The sequence below is a fragment of the Danio rerio genome, chromosome 24, assembly GCF_052040795.2.
Source record: "Danio rerio strain M-AB ecotype USA chromosome 24, GRCz13ab, whole genome shotgun sequence".
NCBI classification, from domain to species: Eukaryota; Metazoa; Chordata; class Actinopteri; order Cypriniformes; family Danionidae; genus Danio; species Danio rerio.
The window spans coordinates 2,066,082-2,086,128 of record NC_141044.1 but is presented as its reverse complement, the minus strand read 5'-3'; the positions used below and the strand labels follow the sequence as shown (position 1 = coordinate 2,086,128).

The following is a 20,047-nucleotide window of genomic DNA, read 5'->3' as shown; positions in this document are numbered from 1 at the left end:
AATTGGTCATTTATTAATTATTCATAATCGAAAATCGAATCGAATCATGCCTTTAGAATCGAAAATGTAATCGAATCGAGGATTTGGAGGATCGTGACACCCTTAATATATATATATATATATATATATATATATATATATATATATATATATATATATATATATATATATATATATATATATATATATATATATATATATATAAATTTACACAATTAGATATACAATATCTCATTTTATCCTGCTAAATATCCACACATTTTAAAATCAAAAAGCATTTTCTAGACAAGCAAAACACACTGTCTTGTTTTAATAAATAATGTCAAAATTAAGTTTGGTTTTTTTATATAATCTGGAGCATTCACTCGCTTTATCGATCCCTAATCGTCTTGTTTAATCCCACAAAATATGTCTTATTTTAAGAAATAATGAGCCAAAATGAAGTGAGTTTTTCATAAAACAAGCTAAATGATCTGCCAATGGGGTAAGAAAAATATTTGTATGCCAAAAGGAAAAGCATGATTATTTTGCTGTATTTTGCTTGTTTGCTTGTTGTAATTGACCAAACCTATAATAAAAATGACTCGTCAATAAAATGACCACTTCAGTTTTCGCAATGCACTTTTCGCCCCATAGACTTCCATTCATATGCAAGCAAAAATCCAGAAATGTAAGCTCGTGCAACAAGTTACGCATGATGCTGCTTTCCAAAGTTCGATAGAAAATCAAAACTAGACATCTCGGTGCAGAAATGTAAAATATGGAGCAATCACTCGTTTTATCAATGTCTAATCGTCTTATTTAATCCCACCAAATATCTACAAATTCTTAAGAAGCATTTTCTAGACAAGCAAAACATATTGTGTTGTTTTGAGAAATTATGAGCAAAAATGAAGTGAGTTTTTCATTAAAACAAGCTGAAAAAATCTGCCAATGGGGTAAGCAAAGTAATCTTATGTCAAAAGAAAAAAACAAGATTATTTTGGTGACCCCATTAGCAGAGTATTCTGCTTGTTTTAAGGAAAAACCCAATTAATTTATGACATCCAAACAAGACAATATGTTTAGCTTGTCTAGAAAATGCTTCTCGATTTAAGAAATGTTCACTAATTGAACTAGAAACAAGACAGAAGCATCTTTTTTGCAGTGTAGTTGAAGCTAAGACTCATGACTGTGTATCATTCAGAGATTCTGCTGAATTTCCCCCCTATAATTAGGAATTAATCCTCAAATCTCGGACACGCGGCCCTCGGTGTGCACCGATGGATTAGAGATGCAAATATGAAGTCTGAGAGGCGTCCCTGGTGACCTGAACTCCCATCTTTGGTATGGAGCTTGTTTGCGGGTCTGTGTTTCCCATAATCCTCCATGGAGAGCTGAAATTGGTCCTCGGTCTCATTAGAGGGTCCGGCCAGACCCCTGACACACCTGAGATCGATGGCTACAGGCCTTTAAGTGCTCGTCTTGGTTATTAAACGCAGGGGAAGCCAATTTCTGGCCTAAGGAAAGTTAATCCGATCACACATTAGGAGCCCATATTGGCTGGAGTGGGAGAACAGGATGAAAACGGGGTCGTGTGTGTGTCCTCTATGTGTACTTTCCAGATGGACTGTTCAACAAAAGCAATATTGTCCGAGCGGCGTCACATGCTCGCCGCAATCCATGCCTGCCTTGTATTTCACTTTAAAAATATGCAAAAATGTTCTCATATTAAAATTTTGGAGATGTTTTAAACTCATGTGATTTCCTTCTCATGAGAAAGCGGACGCTGGAGTTTTTGATTCCTCTACTTTTTGTTTGATAAGAATTACTGTTATGATTATTTATATTGCTTATATTATATTATTTTATTTTATATTGCTTATTTTAATTTTATATTGCTTATTTTATCTTTATATTGCTTATTAAATTAAATCAAATTAAATTATTTTATTTTATTTTATTTTAAGTTTAAGTATATCAGAAAAATCCTTAGGGTCTAATAATACCTTGAAATTACCCTAAAATTATATATTTTTAATTAAAATCTTCTTTTATTTGAGCCAAACTGGATGAATATGACTTTCTCCAAAATAAAAAATTATAGGAAATACTGTAAAAATGTCCTTAAAATTCTAACAAAATTAAAATTAGGAATTAATAAATTAGAGTTAAAATAAGGGCTAATAATTTTGAATTCAATTGTCTATATGTGTATGTGTTTGTATGTAAATATAGGTTAAAAAAAATAAGTAAGTAAACAAATAAATAAATAAATAAAAAGTAAATAAATAAATAAATAAAAAGTAAATACATAAATAAATAAGTAAATAAATAAATAATTAAATAAATTAAAAAGTAAATAAATAAATTAATTAATACATAATTAAATAAATAAATAAATAAATAAATTCAGTAAATAAATAAATAAAGAAAGAAAGAAATTCAGTAAATAAAGACATAAAAATTCAGTAAATAAATAAGTAACTAAATATTAAATTAAATAAATAAATAATTAAGTAAATAAGTCAAAAAATAATTATAATTATTAATAATATAATTAATAAAATAATTAATAATTAATTAAATAAATACAAACATGTTTTACATTACATTGCTAAATAAATACATATAAAATGATTAAACAAATTAAAAAGATATATATTTACACACACACACACACACACACACACACACACACACACACACACACACACACACAAAGTTTCTTATAGTCAGTTAAATGTGTTTAGGAGCAGTATCAGCAGATATTAAGCAGACAGTCTACTAATACTCAAATGGACCATCAATATAAAGCGTCACCAATCATCGTGTTGTTTTTGTTGTTGAGTTACAGTTATGAGTTACAGTTGCTTAATAAGGAAAATTGTGTATTTACCTGCTTTGAGCGAATTAGCATAATCATCCATCATGCTGCAGGTGGTTTGATTCTCCTCAAATATTTTGTGATTAGAATAATACGATTAAATAAGGATATGAACGCATCCATCAGATGAGACACCACCTGCTCCTTTAGTCATTTCAGAGGAATCTGTTTCTTAAATTCCACGTGTGGTGAAATCACAAACTCCATGATGCTAAAAAGACATGAAGGATTGTTGAGAAGTTCCACATGGATTCCTTCATCTTCGGCATGATTTAACATATTTGTTAAAGGCTGCTGGGTTTTTCCCGCCTGATAGTTTCCTCAGACATGTTTTTGGCTTCTCTTGTACTCCAGCTCAGATTTTTGTGTATTATTGTTATACTTTTAGACATTGCTGATCAGTTTTTGCTTTACTCTGTTATTCCCTGAAAGCCCCATTAGTTGGCTCTCCCATTATCTACAATCCGCATGTCACTTCTTGTTATTACTTGTTTGACGTTAGTAACACATAATGCAATTTCACCGAGGCTGAACCAGCATATTTGGATGTCATTTGATCTCTTATTTTTTTTGTTCTCGAGACCATCTCTCTGCGTTTTGAGCCTTAAGCTAATTACCCAGACATAGGTTTTAGTTATAGAGTTACCCCTCCTCATCATTACGGACATGACCCCAAAGTGAACTGACCACTGACGAAAGGAAGTGTACTAAAAATCATTATTGAGTTCAGATCGTAATTGAATAATAATGTCTCCCCTGGCCTGCTGGGTATTTCTCAGACAAACCTCGGATTTCACTGTGGTGTTTTCATCGGGATTGCGCCTGTAAATTCGGCTGTCCTGTGAGCTGCATGCACAGGGATTCAGATGGTTGGCGCAATATGGGCATATGCTGCGGCAGGACGTCGTCGAGGGATGACAGGTGGTTGCCGGGGTATTTGCATAATTATGGATGTACCGAATACACTGGTAGCGAGTCATAAAACCGAGAACTGAGAGTTTCAGACGCTCGGAGCTTCTGCCAGGAGAGACACTAACAGTGAATCTGCCTGTCGACACTGCAGACAACAAGACAACACTTTACTTTTACTCTGCCTGAAGCTGAGCAATGGAGGAAATCTGCTCTGTCAGAGAAACTGAAGGTCTTCGGGGGGTGTTTAGTTTTGCCTGCAGGTTTAAGATGGTTCTGTAGGAGGCAAATTTACACTGGACTGCTTTTAGATTTAGCTTGGTATTCATAAAATGGAGCACTTCTATGAAACGTACTGCTGTGGAATAATAATAATAATGATAATAATAATAATAATAACAACAATAATAACAACAATGATGATAATAATAATAATAATAATAACTATATTAATAATTATAATAATAATAACAATAACAACACTAAAAACAACAACAGCAATAATAATAATATTATTATTATTAATAATAATAATAACAATAATAATAATAATAATAATAATAATAATAATAATAATAAAAACAACAATAATAATAACAATATTAATAATTTTAATAATAATAACAAAAACAACACTAAAACAACAACAACAGCAATGATAATCATAATAATAATAATAATAATATTAACAAAATATTAATTTTAATAATAATAATAATTATTATTATTATTATTATTTTTATTATAGTAATAATAATAAAAGTAATAATAATAATAATAGTAATAATACATAGGGGACCACTTGACAATTCTCTGGATTTAGTTGATTAGTTAATGATTTGAACAATTCATTAATATTGGTTATATTTTATAAAGGTTTAAGTATGGTAGCAAAGTTCCTTTGATTATTACCTTAGATTGATAGTGTAGTTCCTATATTTATTGGCCTAAAATAAATTTTCATTTTCTTTTGGTCTTAGTACAAGATCTAACTATAGAAGTGTCAAGCTTTAAATAGCTGAATTGCTGAATGGATTAAAAATGGTAAAACTCAACTTTTTAACTGAACATAAAGTGGACTGTTCCTTTAAAACACTCACAGACACACACACAACGTGCAAAATCTTGTCTAGCTGTTTCTGTAATTTCTGAGCATTTTCCGGTTTCCTTGTTTCTCCTTTGTGGCCTTATTTTGTTTTTTAACTTGGGACTCTCCCATGTTTTGGGATTTTGTAATACCTGTGTATTTGTATCATGTTTTGGACTAGACTTGTTTCCCTTGTTTGCTCCAGTTTCGACCCCTGCCTGTCTAGACTATTCTTATTTTTAAAGTTGCCATGAAACAGAAGTTAAGATTGTCCATTTTTCTTCTATTCTGATGCACATACACGTGAAATGATTTAGAAATCTGAAAAAAGACGGGGGGTGGGGGGGTGTATGATTTCATTTTTGGGGAATTGATTGAAAGGAAGATAGTTGTTGCTAACCAACTGAAAAAAGATAGCTCCACCCTAAAGCTGATAGTCCTGTCTTAAAACACTGATTGCCTCGTCCTAAAGGACTTATAGTTCCACCCTAAAGGACTAATAGTCCCTCCCTAAAGGATGTATTGCTCAGCCCTAAAGGACTGATAGTTCCACCCTAATGGACTGATAGTCCCACCCTAAATTACTGATTGCCCCATCCTAAAGAACTGATAGTCCCACCCTAAAGGACTAATTGCCCCGCCCTAAAACACTGATTGCATTGCCCTAACACAGTGGTTCTCAAACTTTTTTCACCAAGTACCACCTTAGAAAAAAATTGTCTCTCCAAGTACCACCATAATGACCAGTATTAAAAAAATTGCGCCGTAGGCCTAATTAAGCAGCTACAGCTGTGCAGAGTTTGAAAACGAGGCAGATTAATTCCTATTATTAAGAATATGTATAATTGTCAGTCACTTTAAACATTTTAAATAGTCTGAACATTAACTGTTTGCAGGTAAAAAAAAAAATATATATATATATATATATATATATATATATATATATATATATATATATATATATATATAAAGTAAAAGGAAAACTGCTGTATTTAAATCTAAAGTATTCATAGGAGCCTATTCATCAAAAGCTGGAAATGTTGCTTGGACCTCATAAATATAGGCTATATGGCAGTGGTTCTCAAACTTTTTTCACCAAGTACCACCTTAGAAAAAAATTGTCTCTCCAAGTACCACCATAATGACCAGTATTAAAAAAATTGCGCCGTAGGCCTAATTAAGCAGCTACAGCTGTGCAGAGTTTGAAAACGAGGCAGATTAATTCCTATTATTAAGAATATGTATAATTGTCAGTCACTTTAAACATTTTAAATAGTCTGAACATTAACTGTTTGCAGGTAAAAAAAAATATATATATATATATATATATATATATATATATATATATATATATATATATATATATATATATATATATATAAAGTAAAAGGAAAACTGCTGTATTTAAATCTAAAGTATTCATAGGAGCCTATTCATCAAAAGCTGGAAATGTTGCTTGGACCTCATAAATATAGGCTATATGGCATATTCATACACTTTCAGACAAATCTTGAAATATATGTTAAATGTTCATATGACAGGGTTCATACAGGCACAGCCTAATGAAAATCAAGAAATTTTAAGCACTTTTTCCAGCAGCTATTTTTTTACTTTTAAGACTGACATGCTATGTATTGAAGATGTATGTATTGAAGATGTATTGAAATGTATTCTCAGCAACCCATAAAATATTGCATAGGAATTGATACAAATAAAAACAATTATTATTATTATTATTATTATTATTATTAATCATATATTAATAATATAATAAACCTGCACTAAATGCTTATGAAATATTTTTGTACTCAAGTAAAAATACTATTACACTGCTAAAATAACACACATTTTAGTAAATACAACTAATATTAGGTAAAAGTACAAAGTACTCTTTTAATAAGTACTAGTTGGTTACTTTTGAAAAAAAACAAAATCAGATTTTCATTATGAAATCACTTTTAAGTGTAAACCTGATTGAATGGTTTAATTGCTTAAATCCCAAAGCTATATGTAAAGGAATTTGCACAAACAAAGAAAGTATAGTCAATTTTTCCTTTCATGACAATTAATATTTTTCAATAGCACTGGTAAAACTAACAAATAATCTTTAAGGCCATAGAGACACTTTTTGCCCATTTTTAAAACAATATTTTCAACCTTTGAAAGGTTTATTTAGTATATGATGAAAAGATTTAAATTTAGCCTTTTATTTACATATTTTACACTATTTTTCTTTACAATATGGCAAATTTGTTTCTTAAATAGCTGTACATCACATGTAGATTTTATTTTACACTTGATCTTAAACTTAAATACAAACTTTACAAAAAACACAAGTACACTTTCAGTAAAAAATAAAACAAATGACTTTATTTTACTTGAGGTATTTGAAATATGACAACAATACATTTATCAAAGCAGTGCTTTAAGAGCCTTATTGTTATTTTAAAATAAACAATTAGCAACAAGGGATTGCTTTGACCTGTAATGCTTTAAGACAGATCAGAATACAGCTAAATGTATAAATCACACAAATACCTCATCCAGAAACATTTCCAGCATAATTCTTTTGTCGTAAAGAAAAAAAATAAAAAATACACCTTTGCTAAAAGTAAGTTTCACTTTACAATACAGCCAAATAAGAAGACCATTAGCATTGTCATCGATCATGCATCAATCTAATTCTAAATACTTGATAACTTTGAATACTTTTGACTAAATTTAGTCAAGTAACAAAGACAAATAATGTCTACTTTAATAGTGAACAGATCGCGATTGTGTTCAATCTGAGCACACAGGCGATCATGACAGGACTTGCAGTTCATTTGAAAAAAGCTTATTTAAGAGCTCGCATATCTGTTTTAGTGATTTGCGTACATGAATGAGCTCTCTCGTGTTAAAATAGAGCACTCGCCACATTTCCAGAAATGAGTAATTGCGCAATACCTCTATTCCCGCGCCGCCATTCAGACAGTATAGAGGAGTGACAGGTCAGAGGCGAGTCGACTCGCTGTTGGAGAGCGAAACGTGTATGTAGATCATCAAATAGGCAGGAAATATGTCCGCGGTTTAATCACTCTGCAAGACATCTCGATAGTGAAAACATCCGAGAAGTATTATTCCAACAAAACATTTGTTTTTAAGTTGTTTTTTTCTGTCTCTGCGACTCAGAAAGCCTTTGTCCCGCCCTTACGTTTCACGCAAAAACACACAAAAAAAAAGTCGACTGTGATTGGCCAGTTTTCGTGTCAGTCAAATCACGCTTCAGAATCAATTCGGAAACTGATTTTCAGCAGCTTATGACAAATTGCACTAAAATAAACATTCTAAGCACAGCGCTGTGATCGTACGCTTCACAAAAATGCCAAAGCTGATCACATCGATAATATAGTTCACATCAAAGGATTAAAAATGTTAATTGTTTATTTAATTATTTGGCGAATCCTCCGCGTACCACTAGGAGGAAGCCCGCGTACCACTAGTGGTACGCGTACCACAGTTTGAGAACCACTGCCCTAACAGACTGATTGCCCCACCCTAAAGTACTGATTATCCCGCCCCAAAGAACTGAGTCCCACCCTAAAGGGCTGATTGCCCCACCCTAACGGACTGATAGTCTCGCTGTAAAGAACTGATTGCCCCGCCCTAAAGAACTAATAGTCCCGCCCTTTAAGACTGATTGCCCCGCCCTAAAGAACTAATAGTCTTGCCCTTTAAGACTGATTGCCCCCCCCCCCCACCTCCAAAGGACGGATTGTCCTGCCCTAAAGGACTGATTTCCCCACACTTAAGGACTGATAGTCCTTTCCTAATATTTCCACATTATTCCATGTGATCAGAAGTGATAATTATCATAGATATAAGCAATCATTTAATTGTCCAAGTTTAACAGGAGATGAATTATTATTTAAACGCAATCGCTGTCAGGAGCAGAAACTCTATTGAAAACATTGTGGACATGGAAAGACATGGTGTGGAACAGCTAAATGAGGTGCTTTTGTCGCTCTTAGTCCTACTTTATATTGTACATCATATCAATCAGGCAGTTAAGATCAATAATTTTTAAAGAAAGCAGAACTTAATGCATGATTTTATAATGGCATGAAAGTGCGTTCATGTATATGCCTACTTTTTCTCAAACATACAACATCATACACTCTCAGAAATAAAGGTAGGTGAGCTGCCACTGGGGTGGTACCTTTTCGAAAGGTACACATTTGTACCTAAAAGGTTCATATTATTAACTCAAGGGTACATATTAGTACCTAAAAAGTACAAAAGTGCTCCTCTTAAAAGTTTTAAGTACTAATATATACCCTTGAGGTATTAATATGGATCTTTTAGGTACAAATGTGTACCTTTCGAAAAGGTACCACCCCAGTGACATACATACATGCTGCTCGCATTATATTGTAGCACAGTGCGCAATACACGATCATGAAACTTTAGCCTAAACTATCAACAGCATAAATGTAAGGGCCAGCCAACACATCTCCAGTGCCCCCAAACCCCCTCAGACCCCATAGTGTTAAATATAAATAGGCTGTTCCCAAAAAAGCATGCTTATAAAGTGGTCTACTTGGTACCCGATCAGAGAATCCTGAAATCCAGCCAGGAATAGTGCAGCAGTATCTGACTAATCCCCACACCTGCCCTGCAGTTCAAAGCCATTAGAGGCGAACATCAGCCTCTGTCTCCACTCTCCGTCTCTCTCTAAAGCCTGAGCCGCGCGCCAGTGTCAGCGAACAAGCCCAGCTAAATGGCCCTATTGCCACCGCCTTTCTTCACAAGTCTCAGAGGAACTGGCTTTGTGTCTGACAGAAATGTACTACTGGGTCCCTGTCACACTTTTTGTCAGGCCTTTCAGTAGGAAATGGAGGAAACCGAGCCAGTGTCGCTGTTTTTTATCCCTAGACAAGCCACAGTGAAGATGCTGCAGCTTTTGGAGTGTGATTCAATTCAGTTCAATCCAAGTTTGTTTGTTTAGTGCTGTTCATACTTGTTTTTTTTTTTCCAAAGCAGCTTTGCAAAAGGTGTCTGTTATTAGATTACACTCAAAATCTGAAAAGTTGAGTATAGGAAGGACAGTATTTATACGTAGTTATTACGTATGCGGTGTCTGAAATACTTGATTCTGATGAGGTAGTAGTGAGATTCCAAGGTATGTTATTCCCAGATAACAATCACTAAATAACGCAGGCTCATCCAGGAACTTCAGGTCTCCTTGAATGTCAGTAAATACGTTCACATCCGTATACTTACATCCACATTCACATGTATCTGCTTGTTTGTTACATTTGACTGTTTGGCGCCATCTTGTGACTCAATAATGAAAAAGTTAGTGTATGCTCCATTCAGCTGTTTTCGTTTTCTGTCAGCTTTGCTTTTTTGAGAGTTTGGCGCCATCTTGAGACTCAAAATTGAACAAGTTAGTGTATACTCCATTCAGTTGTTTTCGTTTCTGTCAGCTTTGCTTTTTTGACGGTTTGGCGCCATCTTGTGGCTAAATAATAAACAAGTTAGTGCATACTCCATTCAGCTGTTTTTGTTTCTGTCAGCTTTGCATTCAATTAAAGGTTTAATAAACTATTAGTGCTCACAACAACTTTTTTGTGTTTAATGTTCATGTTTTAGGGCAAGTAGCCATATAATAAGCTTAATAAAGTACCTCCAGGATGGTTGTTCTGTCCTTCAGTTTTATCCAACAGCTGCCGATAAACCTGCCAGGCTTTATTCTGCGATAACAACCTCCTGAATGTACTTTATCCTTATCCTAACTTGCCTATATATTGTCAGGATCCAGTTTTCTCTATGTCTAGTGTTCCATGTGCTCTTGCCATGTCATGTGATTCATTTGTTCCCTGTTTGTCTCACCATTTGTTAATGTTTTAGTTCCACCTGTGTCTCACCTCTGTTTGTAATCAGTTTAATCATGTCTTGTGTAGTTATATCCCTGAATTAAGTTCTTATATTGTCAACCTCCTTGTTTGAATCGTCTACATCCTCATCATTCCTGTGTTCCTACAATTTTAAGTGTTTGTAAATAAAGTGTTGTAATATATACGTTTTTGATTATCTCCATTCCTGTGTGTTTGTGGAGAGAGCACAAGCATGACATATATAATGTACATTTGAAAAAGGGGCTGTCTATGTGTATAACAGATTTGCACTGAGGTGATCTGATCATTGCAATAACTAAGAACAGCTGTGCATTGTGTTTTGCTTAAGAATAATGCATGAGGATGTGCTGTTAACATGATGCTTTCCTTCTGTCTGTTCCAGACATGCCGTTGCATGTGCGCCGCAGCAGTGATCCAGCTCTGGTCGGCCTTCCAGAAGCCCAGCTCCAGCCGGAGGAACCGTCCCGTAATAACCGCACACGCTGGTCTACCACTGCAGGCTTTCTGAAGACCAACACCACCAGTGGAACCAACAGTCTAGAGCGAAAGGTGACTTTCTACCACTGTGTCATTTGATCAATACTTTTACCTTTAAAGCAATATAAAGAACTTGGGAGGTAACGGGAGGTAACGTCTGATTCTGTTTGAGTCTGAAACTGCGTGATCTTAACCGATTTCCAATCACGTGAATGGATCTGGACATCCCTAATAATAATAATAATAATAATGAACAAAAACACTGCACTTAAAACAATGGCAGAGTACATTTTTATTAGCATTTGAGCAGCTGATTTATTCTGTCTGGTTTGCATTCTTCACTCTCAGTATTTTTAGTCTGACACAAATCAAAGCGTTTTACATCTGTTGCTGAATTTTTAGGGCAAGTATAAGAAGCATCTTCTCTTTCCTCGCTGTCATCCATCTTGAGAAACTCTTTGTTGTTGTGCTGGAAATCTCTCGGTTGTGGAAGCATGTGTTTTGGCTGTTGGACGAAAGGGATCTGAGCCTTTTGTTTGTTGTTTTTCTTCTTGATTTGGGCCCGGTTTCGGCGGTCAGCGCCTTTGGCTTTAAATGAATCAAAGAGAAGCACTTTCCCTCGGGCCGCCAATGAAAAAGAGGCCAATTATCTTTGCAAAATGGCTGCTCTTTTGCAGCGATGACAAGCCTTCAGTGCCGGGAAACAGCAATATTGCAAATTAAAAGCGAGGGGAAAGAGGAAAGATGGAGTACTCCGAATGTGACACCGCAACCCGCCATGAGATTAGCGCATCTCACAGCGTTCGCTAGTAATCCTGTTTAAAAGCACTTTGCTTGTCAGTTTCTTCCATAATCCAAGCAGCACAGTCTCATTTTAGCACGGCGGAAGAATTAAGCTGTTATTTTTACCTTTCGTTCTGCGGCGGATCATTTATTCCTTGATTGTTGTTTTTGGGATGTGGAGAGAAAAGCTGGAGGTGTTTGGAAGGTCTGTTTTCGGGTGATACTGTCAGATGATGATAAGCAACACGGTGAATTTCAATGCACTTTATTTTAGCTGCGGTGAATTGGAGAAATGAACATAAAGGTGTTAGTTCACCTTGAAGTAAGAATAGCTGACGCTGAGGAGAATCTATTATATGTGCATCCCGCCTCTGGGCTTATATATAGACACAACTCTCGGTCTTTGAAACTCTGAACACATTTAACAACTCCGGCATTTTAAAAATCAACTTAGGAAGAGTGGATATACGAGACAAGGAAAAGTGCGAATAAAAGTTTTAATACGCACTTTAAAATGCACAATCCAAGCATTTTTCATTAAATTCAGTTCAATTCAGCTTTATTTGTATAGCGCTTTTACAATGTAGATTGTGTCAAAGCAGCTTCACATAAAAGATCATAGTAAATTTGAAGAGTGTAGTTCAGTTTGTAGTGTTTAAGTTCAGTTCAGTTCAGTTCAGTGGGGTTTAATAATCACTGCTGAGGGTCTTATAACTGAAGGGCAAATCCATCGATGCACAGCTCTTCCGATCCAACACCATGCAAGCCAGTGGCGACAGCAGAGAGGGAAAAAAACTTCACAAATTGGCGAAAGTGGAGAAAAAAAAACCTTGAGAGAAATCGTGTACTCATTTTTAATTTTTTTTAATCAAAGTCTAGATGTAATTACTTTAAAAATGTCACTTGACATAACCTTTACAGTAAAAGCAAAATAATTAAAAAAAAAAATCTTGAATATATTTGAGCGTACACATCAACCATTTTAAAGTCAAGATTAGAGTTGCTTCATTTTTATTTATTTAGTTAAATAAACCCAATAACTTAACACTTACACACACTCACACAGGTTGCTTTTGTAATTTAGGAGGACTCTCTATTGGTGTAATGTGTTTTATACTGTAAAAACAGCTTATTAAATGTCCTTACCCCTAAACCCGACCCAGTGGCAAATATTGAATGTGGAAAAACTCACAGTGGCGCAGTGGTTAGCACTGCAACATAGCCAGTTGGCATTTCTGTGTGGAGTTTGCATGTTCTCCTCGGGTTTCCTTCAAGTGCTCCGGTTTCCTACACAGTACAAACACATGCGCTATAGGGGAACTGGATGAACTAAATTGGCTATGTGGAACGGGTGGTGGTCGAAGGTTTGGACCACAACAACCCGATTGTTGGGCACAGAAACTGGCACGTCAACATACTGAAATAAAAGTCTCCGCATCTTTTGGTTAACTCAGACATTATAGATAGAAATAGAAGTCTGATTGTTAAAGCAGTAGTGCACTTCCAGATGGATTGGTCACCATTAACTTCCATTGTACTTTCATTGTATTTCCTACTATCAAAGTCCTTCATAACTGTCCAGAGAGAGAGAGAGAGAAAGCATACGCCTCACAGTGGTGCAGTGGTTAGCACTCATAGCAAGAAATCACTGGTTCGAGTCCCGGCTGGGCCAGTTGGCATTTCTGTATGAAGTTTGCATGTTCTCCTTGTGTTTCCTTCAGGTGCTCCGGTTTCCCCCACAGTACAAACACATGTGCTATAGGGGAACTGAATAAACTAAATTGGCTGAGTGTGTGTAAATGAGTGTGTATAGGTGTTTCCCACTACTGGAACGGCATCTGCTGCGTAAAACATATGCTGCAACCACATCGGTTCCTTCAAGCCGAAGGAAAATGCATACAAAAAATCCTTAGACTTTAGTCCTGTATAAGTCTGAAATGTCATTCCCAATGCAGGTCTTAAATTTGACCAAGTGAAAACTGCAGAAACCCTGTCTAAAATGTGGCATGCTCAAAAATACTTCATTCAGCCGTGGTGACCAAAAAAAGGTCAAAATTGACTGCTTTTGCTATACTTGTGTCCCCTAAATGTGAGGGATACAAGATACACACACATTTATTTTTATTTTTTTACTGATTTAAATTCACAAGAAAACACAGCATCACATCATTGACCTGCTAAAATGAAATGTAAGTTGAATGCACTTCCGTTGCTTGATGTTTTTACATTCTTTGTTTGGTTTTCATGGACATGTTCCTATACCGAGCGTAACATCTGTCTCTCAGTATCCCTTCCTGAACTTTCAGAAACCTGTACTGGCCTCCTGCTGGATCCATAGGCTTGCTCTGCTGCACTGTACAGCTCTCCATTCATTTGGCCATCAGAATAAACCCTGAATCCTATGACCTTTGACCTGCTGCTCCTCATGTGTCTCTTCCTCCTCTACTTTATCCTGCTGTTTAATGTCAGGATAACCTATATAGATCATCTTACCATGCAGGAACATCAAAATGGCTCCATGCTCAACGCTGCATGGGTTCACTTTCATGTCCAATTGTTCTTTAACTGGAAACTCGTTTTCTTAGACGAGGTCTTTAGCCAAAAGCAATAGTGCTCAGTGGGCTGTCCGGGCCCCCCGCGCCACAGTATAACCTGTTTTAGGTTTGCTCTGAAAAGATTTTTCACTTGAGCTCCAGTGCTAGAGGGTGTTTGATTTCACCTTTGTGGAAAAACACGCAGCGTAACATTGGAGACACGGTGTGAATTAGTGGCTTGTAATGGAGCTTCTTATTAGCGAGAAATGAAATTAGTGTGACCTCTAAATTTAGGTGGGCTGAATGATATCATTGTGGGGCTCGAATCCAAGAAGAGCTTCTCTTGTACGCCAATGAATCTCACCTGCAGGACGGTTTCAGTAAGTTATTGCTTTGTTGGACACTATATATTATTAATGTTAATAAAACCCAGTCTGCTTTTGTGCAACAGACTTAAACTCAGTGGGAAATCAATTTTACAGTGTTTATTTGGCTAGTTTTTAATCTTTAGGTGGGAGCTTCACAACAAAAAGGTCGCTGGTTCGAGTCCCAGCTGGGCCAGTTGGCATTTCTGTGTGGAGTTTGCATGTTCTCACCGTGTCGGCATGGGTTTCCTTCGGGTGCTCCGGTTTCCCCCACAGTCCAAACACATGCACTATAGGGGAATTGATTAAATAAATTGGCCGTAGTGTATGTGTGTGAACGAGTGTGTATAGGTGTTTCCCAGTACTGGGTTGCAGCTAGACGGGCATCCGCTGCATATAACGTACTGGAATAGTTGCCGGTTCATTCCGCTGTGGTGACCCTTGAGAAAAAAGGCACTAGGCCGAAGGAAAAGGAATGAAAAGTCTGTAGGTGATCAATTTACCAGTGCAGGTTAATACACTCAATTGTTATTTGCTTTGTTTTGGTATTCTTCAATCAAAGTCGGATTATCTGCTTCAGCATTTGGAGTTGTGGTCAATATTCTTAGCCACACCCCTTTTACCATTAGTTTACTATGAGGAAATGATGTGCAAACATAAAGCCCCACCCCCTACTCAATATTCTGTTTCAGTTGGAAGCACGTCAACATTCATTCATTCATTCATTCATTCATTCATTTACTTTCTGCCGCTTTTCCGGGGCCGGGTCGCGGGGGCTGCAGTCTTAGAAGAGAACCTCAGACTTCCCTATCGCCAGACACTTCCTCCAGCTCCTCTGGGGGGATCCCAAGGCGTTCTCAGGCCAGCCGAGAGACATAGTCCCTCTAGCATGTCCTGGGTCTTCCCCGAGGCCTCCTCCTGGTGGGACTTGCCTGGAACACCTCCATAGGTAGGCGTCCAGGAGGCATCTGAAACAGATGGGCAGCTGGGGCCCCACCCTGGAACCAGGTATCGGGTTGGGGCTTGTATGTGAGCGCCTGGTGGCCGGGTTTTTTCCCACGAAACCCGACCGGGCTTAGCCCGAAGGGGCGATGAGTGACCATCTTCCTGCAGGGCCACCACCTGCAGGGGTAGCCGTAAGTGGCCGGTGCTTTGTGGAACGGGTGGTGGTCGAAGGTTAGGACCACAACAACCCGATTTTTGGGCACAGAAACTGGCACGTCAACGTATTGAAATAAAAGTCTCCGCAACTTTTGGTTAACTCAGACATTATAGATAGAAATAGAAGTCTGATTGTTAAAGCAGTAGTGCACTTCCAGATTGATTGGTCACCATTAACTTCCTTAACTTAACACTTTGTGCTTAATTGTGAGTTGATTAATCCATATTAGCTCCTAGTGTAGCACACTTTGGTGTCCTCAATATCACAGATGAATGAAGGCTCCTGCTCATTGAGTTACTATGGTTACTGCTGATGTTTGAAGGAAGCACATTTATTTTCAAGTGTGATCAAAACAAACTGGAACTACCTGTGCATTAAACGATATTACCGCACACCTTCCAGCCAATCAGAATCATACCACGGATTAATTGTTTCAGACTAGGCAACACGTGTTTTACAGTGTAACATGAATGTTATTTGTAAACTTGTAGGCACTTTTGTCTCATGCAACTTTGTTAAAAACATCAAAGCGTTTTTTAAACACTGTTGTGTTTTTAGGGGAAGAATCTAGAGGCGTACCGCAGTCTACCCCGTGACGTCACCCCCTGGTCTACGCAGTTTCAGAGAGAAAACGCCCGCTCTTCTCTCAGTGCCAACCATCCCATGGTGGACCGATGGCTGGAGCGCCAGGAACAGGTACTGTCTTAAACTCACACTTCGATGTTGATTAAAGTGCGGTGTAAAAATTGCAATTGTCCATCACCCAAATTGTAATTCACAGTACACTGAAGCACAAGAATATAAATAGGTTGCTAAAAAAAACTGGTCACACTTTATTTTGATGGTCCGTTAGTTGAGTTTAAGCTACATTGCATCTACATGCCAACTAACTCTCATTAGATTTTAAGTAGACTGTTAGGTTAGGGTTAGTGTAAGTTGACATGTACTTGCAGCGTTTCTTATAGTCAGGTAAATGTCTGTTGAAGCAGCAGTATCAGCAGATATTAACCCCAAGGGGTCGAAGAATGCGTATACTCGTTTTGAAGTGTCTTCACCTAAAAATGCTGAAATGAACTTAAATTACACTTTAGATTTGATCGTACAGATAAGATCAATACATCAATCGAATCTGTTAGGTGTCTAGTTTTTATTGTGGGCACTCACAATGATAATTAACGTGTTTGCTTTTGCAAAATAAGGATAATAAACAGTGTAGGCATTTTCTCTTTTCTGTCTCTGCGAACTGTTTTTGGTAACACGTCAATAAAATGCCCTAAAGCTTTGCAAAAGCAAAACACGCCAACATGACACACATATTTATAGAAAGCTTGAAGTGTCTACTTTTAAACGTTGAAAGTGCATGTTGAAAACAAATATTGTTTGATAAAGTAACCAGAATGAAGCCAACGCTATGTCTAGTTTCTTCATCTGAGCTCATTAGAGTTAATGTTACCATGCCCACGAGGCTTTGCCATTATAATCGCATGCACGAGACGCGCGCAAAGTAGACTGTGTCAGGAAAAACACGTCATTAAAATGAACTGAAATTCAGCAAATATACAACAAAGAGGCATGAGAGATGTATCTATAGAAAGCATCATATGTTAAGTTTTGCATTAGCCAATTCAAGTCGAAAACAAATCATCTGTTTTTATGTAATCCGTTTAAAAGTAAGGTTTGCTACCTGTCTGATGGCTCATTATGCAGGTTTTTGTCTTCTCAGGTGTGAATCACTTCATTAGTAATGATAGTTCACGCCCTCTCGCATAGACCTTTTTAACGCAAAAAGTGACTTAGAAATTGGATTCATTATATTGTTTTCTGTGAGCAAGTAAATAAGATGATTTTCAAATCATTTTGAAGCAAAAACAGTAGGCTACAAGATCCAGTTCTCAAATATCTTGTGCACAAATGTTCTCTGTGTGTTTCATGGCCTTGTTTCAGTGACTTCAAAATTTACATTTTTCACTAACCTCGCATAAACGTGTCTTTCGGAAAAACACAAACACATACAAACATGCTGCCTAGGTATTATTGTAGCCCAGCTTGTGCTGTTTACAGTGTTATCACACTTTAGCCATTAATATGTTTTTAAGATATTAAAAACAACGCAAATGTCAGTGCATGTCGGAACCTTTACCCGGCCCTTAAAACACCCTTAGACCCCTGGGGTTTAAGCAAACAGTAAACTAAAACTCGAATAGGCCATCAAAATAATGTGTTAAGAAAAAACTTGTTTCATAACTTGTGTCAAGCAAGGGCTGGGCGATTTAATTGAGCTGATTTTCATGCTCATTTAGTCAGTCAAGTCGGTTCTACACTGTAATTAATTAACAGTTTCCATATTTTGTATTTTCCATGTATTTATGGTAGAGGATTGCATTATGGGATGTTGATCTTTTGCTGTTGCACCTGCTCCACGTCCATAACTGGTTTCAATTAGGCTTAGTCTCCATGGTCAGTCCATTGCTTTCACTCTATTTGTTCACCTGAGGGAACGGAACCAACCCTGTGACGTCAAACACAACGATTAATCCAAGATAGCGTCAAACTATTCCTAAAAATTTATACTATACTTCTTTAAAATGGTTACATTCATTGAGTTTAATATATTTTGATTAATGTGGAAAGTCAAAATAAGGTAAACTTGACCGACTGCTTCACTTCCACTTTAAGAGAAAGCCAAACTATGTATTTCCAATGAGCCAGTGTTGGACGTGGTCATATTTGTGTAGCTTTTGTTAGAGTTAAATGTTGTCGAGATTACTGAATACAACAAAAAGAAAGAGAATGACACCCATGTTCTTGATTGAGGATTTCTCTAATACACATTTATGTACGTTGAAGTCACATGTAGACCAGAACATGTATTTCCAATGAGCCTGTGTTGAACGTGGTCATGTTTGTGTAGCTTTGTTGTGACTTAAGAGGGGATTCAGGAGTCCAGAGACCAGTGAATACTGCAAAATGTATTGCAAATGAGAAAAACAATGGGGGAAAGACACCCACATTCTGATACATGCTGAAGTCAGTTTTTTGCTATTTCACCAAAATATAAGTAAGAGTAAGAGATTACTGTAGAGATTACTGTAGAGATTACTGAATACAGCAAAAAGGATTGTGAATGAGAGAAAAATAAATGTGAAAACGACTCCCACGTTCCTGGATGAGGATTTCTCTAACACACGTTTATGTATGCTGGAGTAAATGTTTGCTATTTCACCCAAATGTAGACTAAAGCATGTGTTCCCACTGAGCTTGTGTTGGACGTGGTCATATTTGTGTAGCTTTTGTTAGATTTAAGAGTAGATTCAGGAGTCAAGTAGAGATTACTGAATGCAACAAAAAGGGTTTTTGAATGAGAGAAAAATAAATGGGAAAACGACTCCCACGTTCTTGGATGAGGATTTCTCTAACCTTACAAAACGAGGGCCGCGGTCTCCACAGACATGATGCTAAGTGTCTTTGAAATGCAGCTCTTTTGTCGAGGTATCGCTGCATCTGTCTGAAGCAGAGTGGGAGGTGTTTCCAATTCCACTCTCTCTCTCTCTCTTTCTCTTTTTCTGTTATATAAAAGAAAAGAAGAGGTGAGGAAGGAGATTGAGATGTTTGAGCTGCCCGCCGTGCTGCAGGGAATTCACTTATTAATTTTCGCAATTGATTTTCCTCAAACCGGCAGCATCCATTTTGCTTTATATATATATATATATATATATATATATATATATATATATATATATATATATATATATATATATATATATATATATTTTTTTTTTTTTTTTACATTCACCGGCCACTTCATTAGGTACACCTTACTAGTACCGCGTTGGGCCCCATTTTGCCTTTAGAACTGCCTTAATCCTTCCTGCATAGATTCAACAAGGTACTAGAATTATTCCTCAGAGATTTTGCTCCATATTGACATGATAGCATCACACAGTTGCTGCAGTTTTTTCGGCTG

At 36.6% G+C, this 20,047-nt stretch overlaps 1 protein-coding gene across 9 annotated transcripts in view; it reads left to right on the top strand.

Annotated features, from left to right (window-relative positions):
- Positions 1-20,047, top strand: part of pard3aa (par-3 family cell polarity regulator alpha, a) — a 647,780-nt gene that overhangs the window by 229,690 nt on the left and 398,043 nt on the right. For all 9 annotated transcript variants that reach the window (XR_015524636.1, XR_015524633.1, XR_015524632.1 and 6 more), the window contains exons 4-5: positions 11,145-11,311; positions 16,642-16,779. Coding sequence is in view for 4 of the 9 variants with exons in the window: in XM_087309010.1 (XP_087165136.1) it covers positions 11,145-11,311; positions 16,642-16,779 (305 nt within the window). In the remaining 5 variants the exon portion in view is untranslated. The remainder of the gene's footprint in view (positions 1-11,144; positions 11,312-16,641; positions 16,780-20,047) is intronic.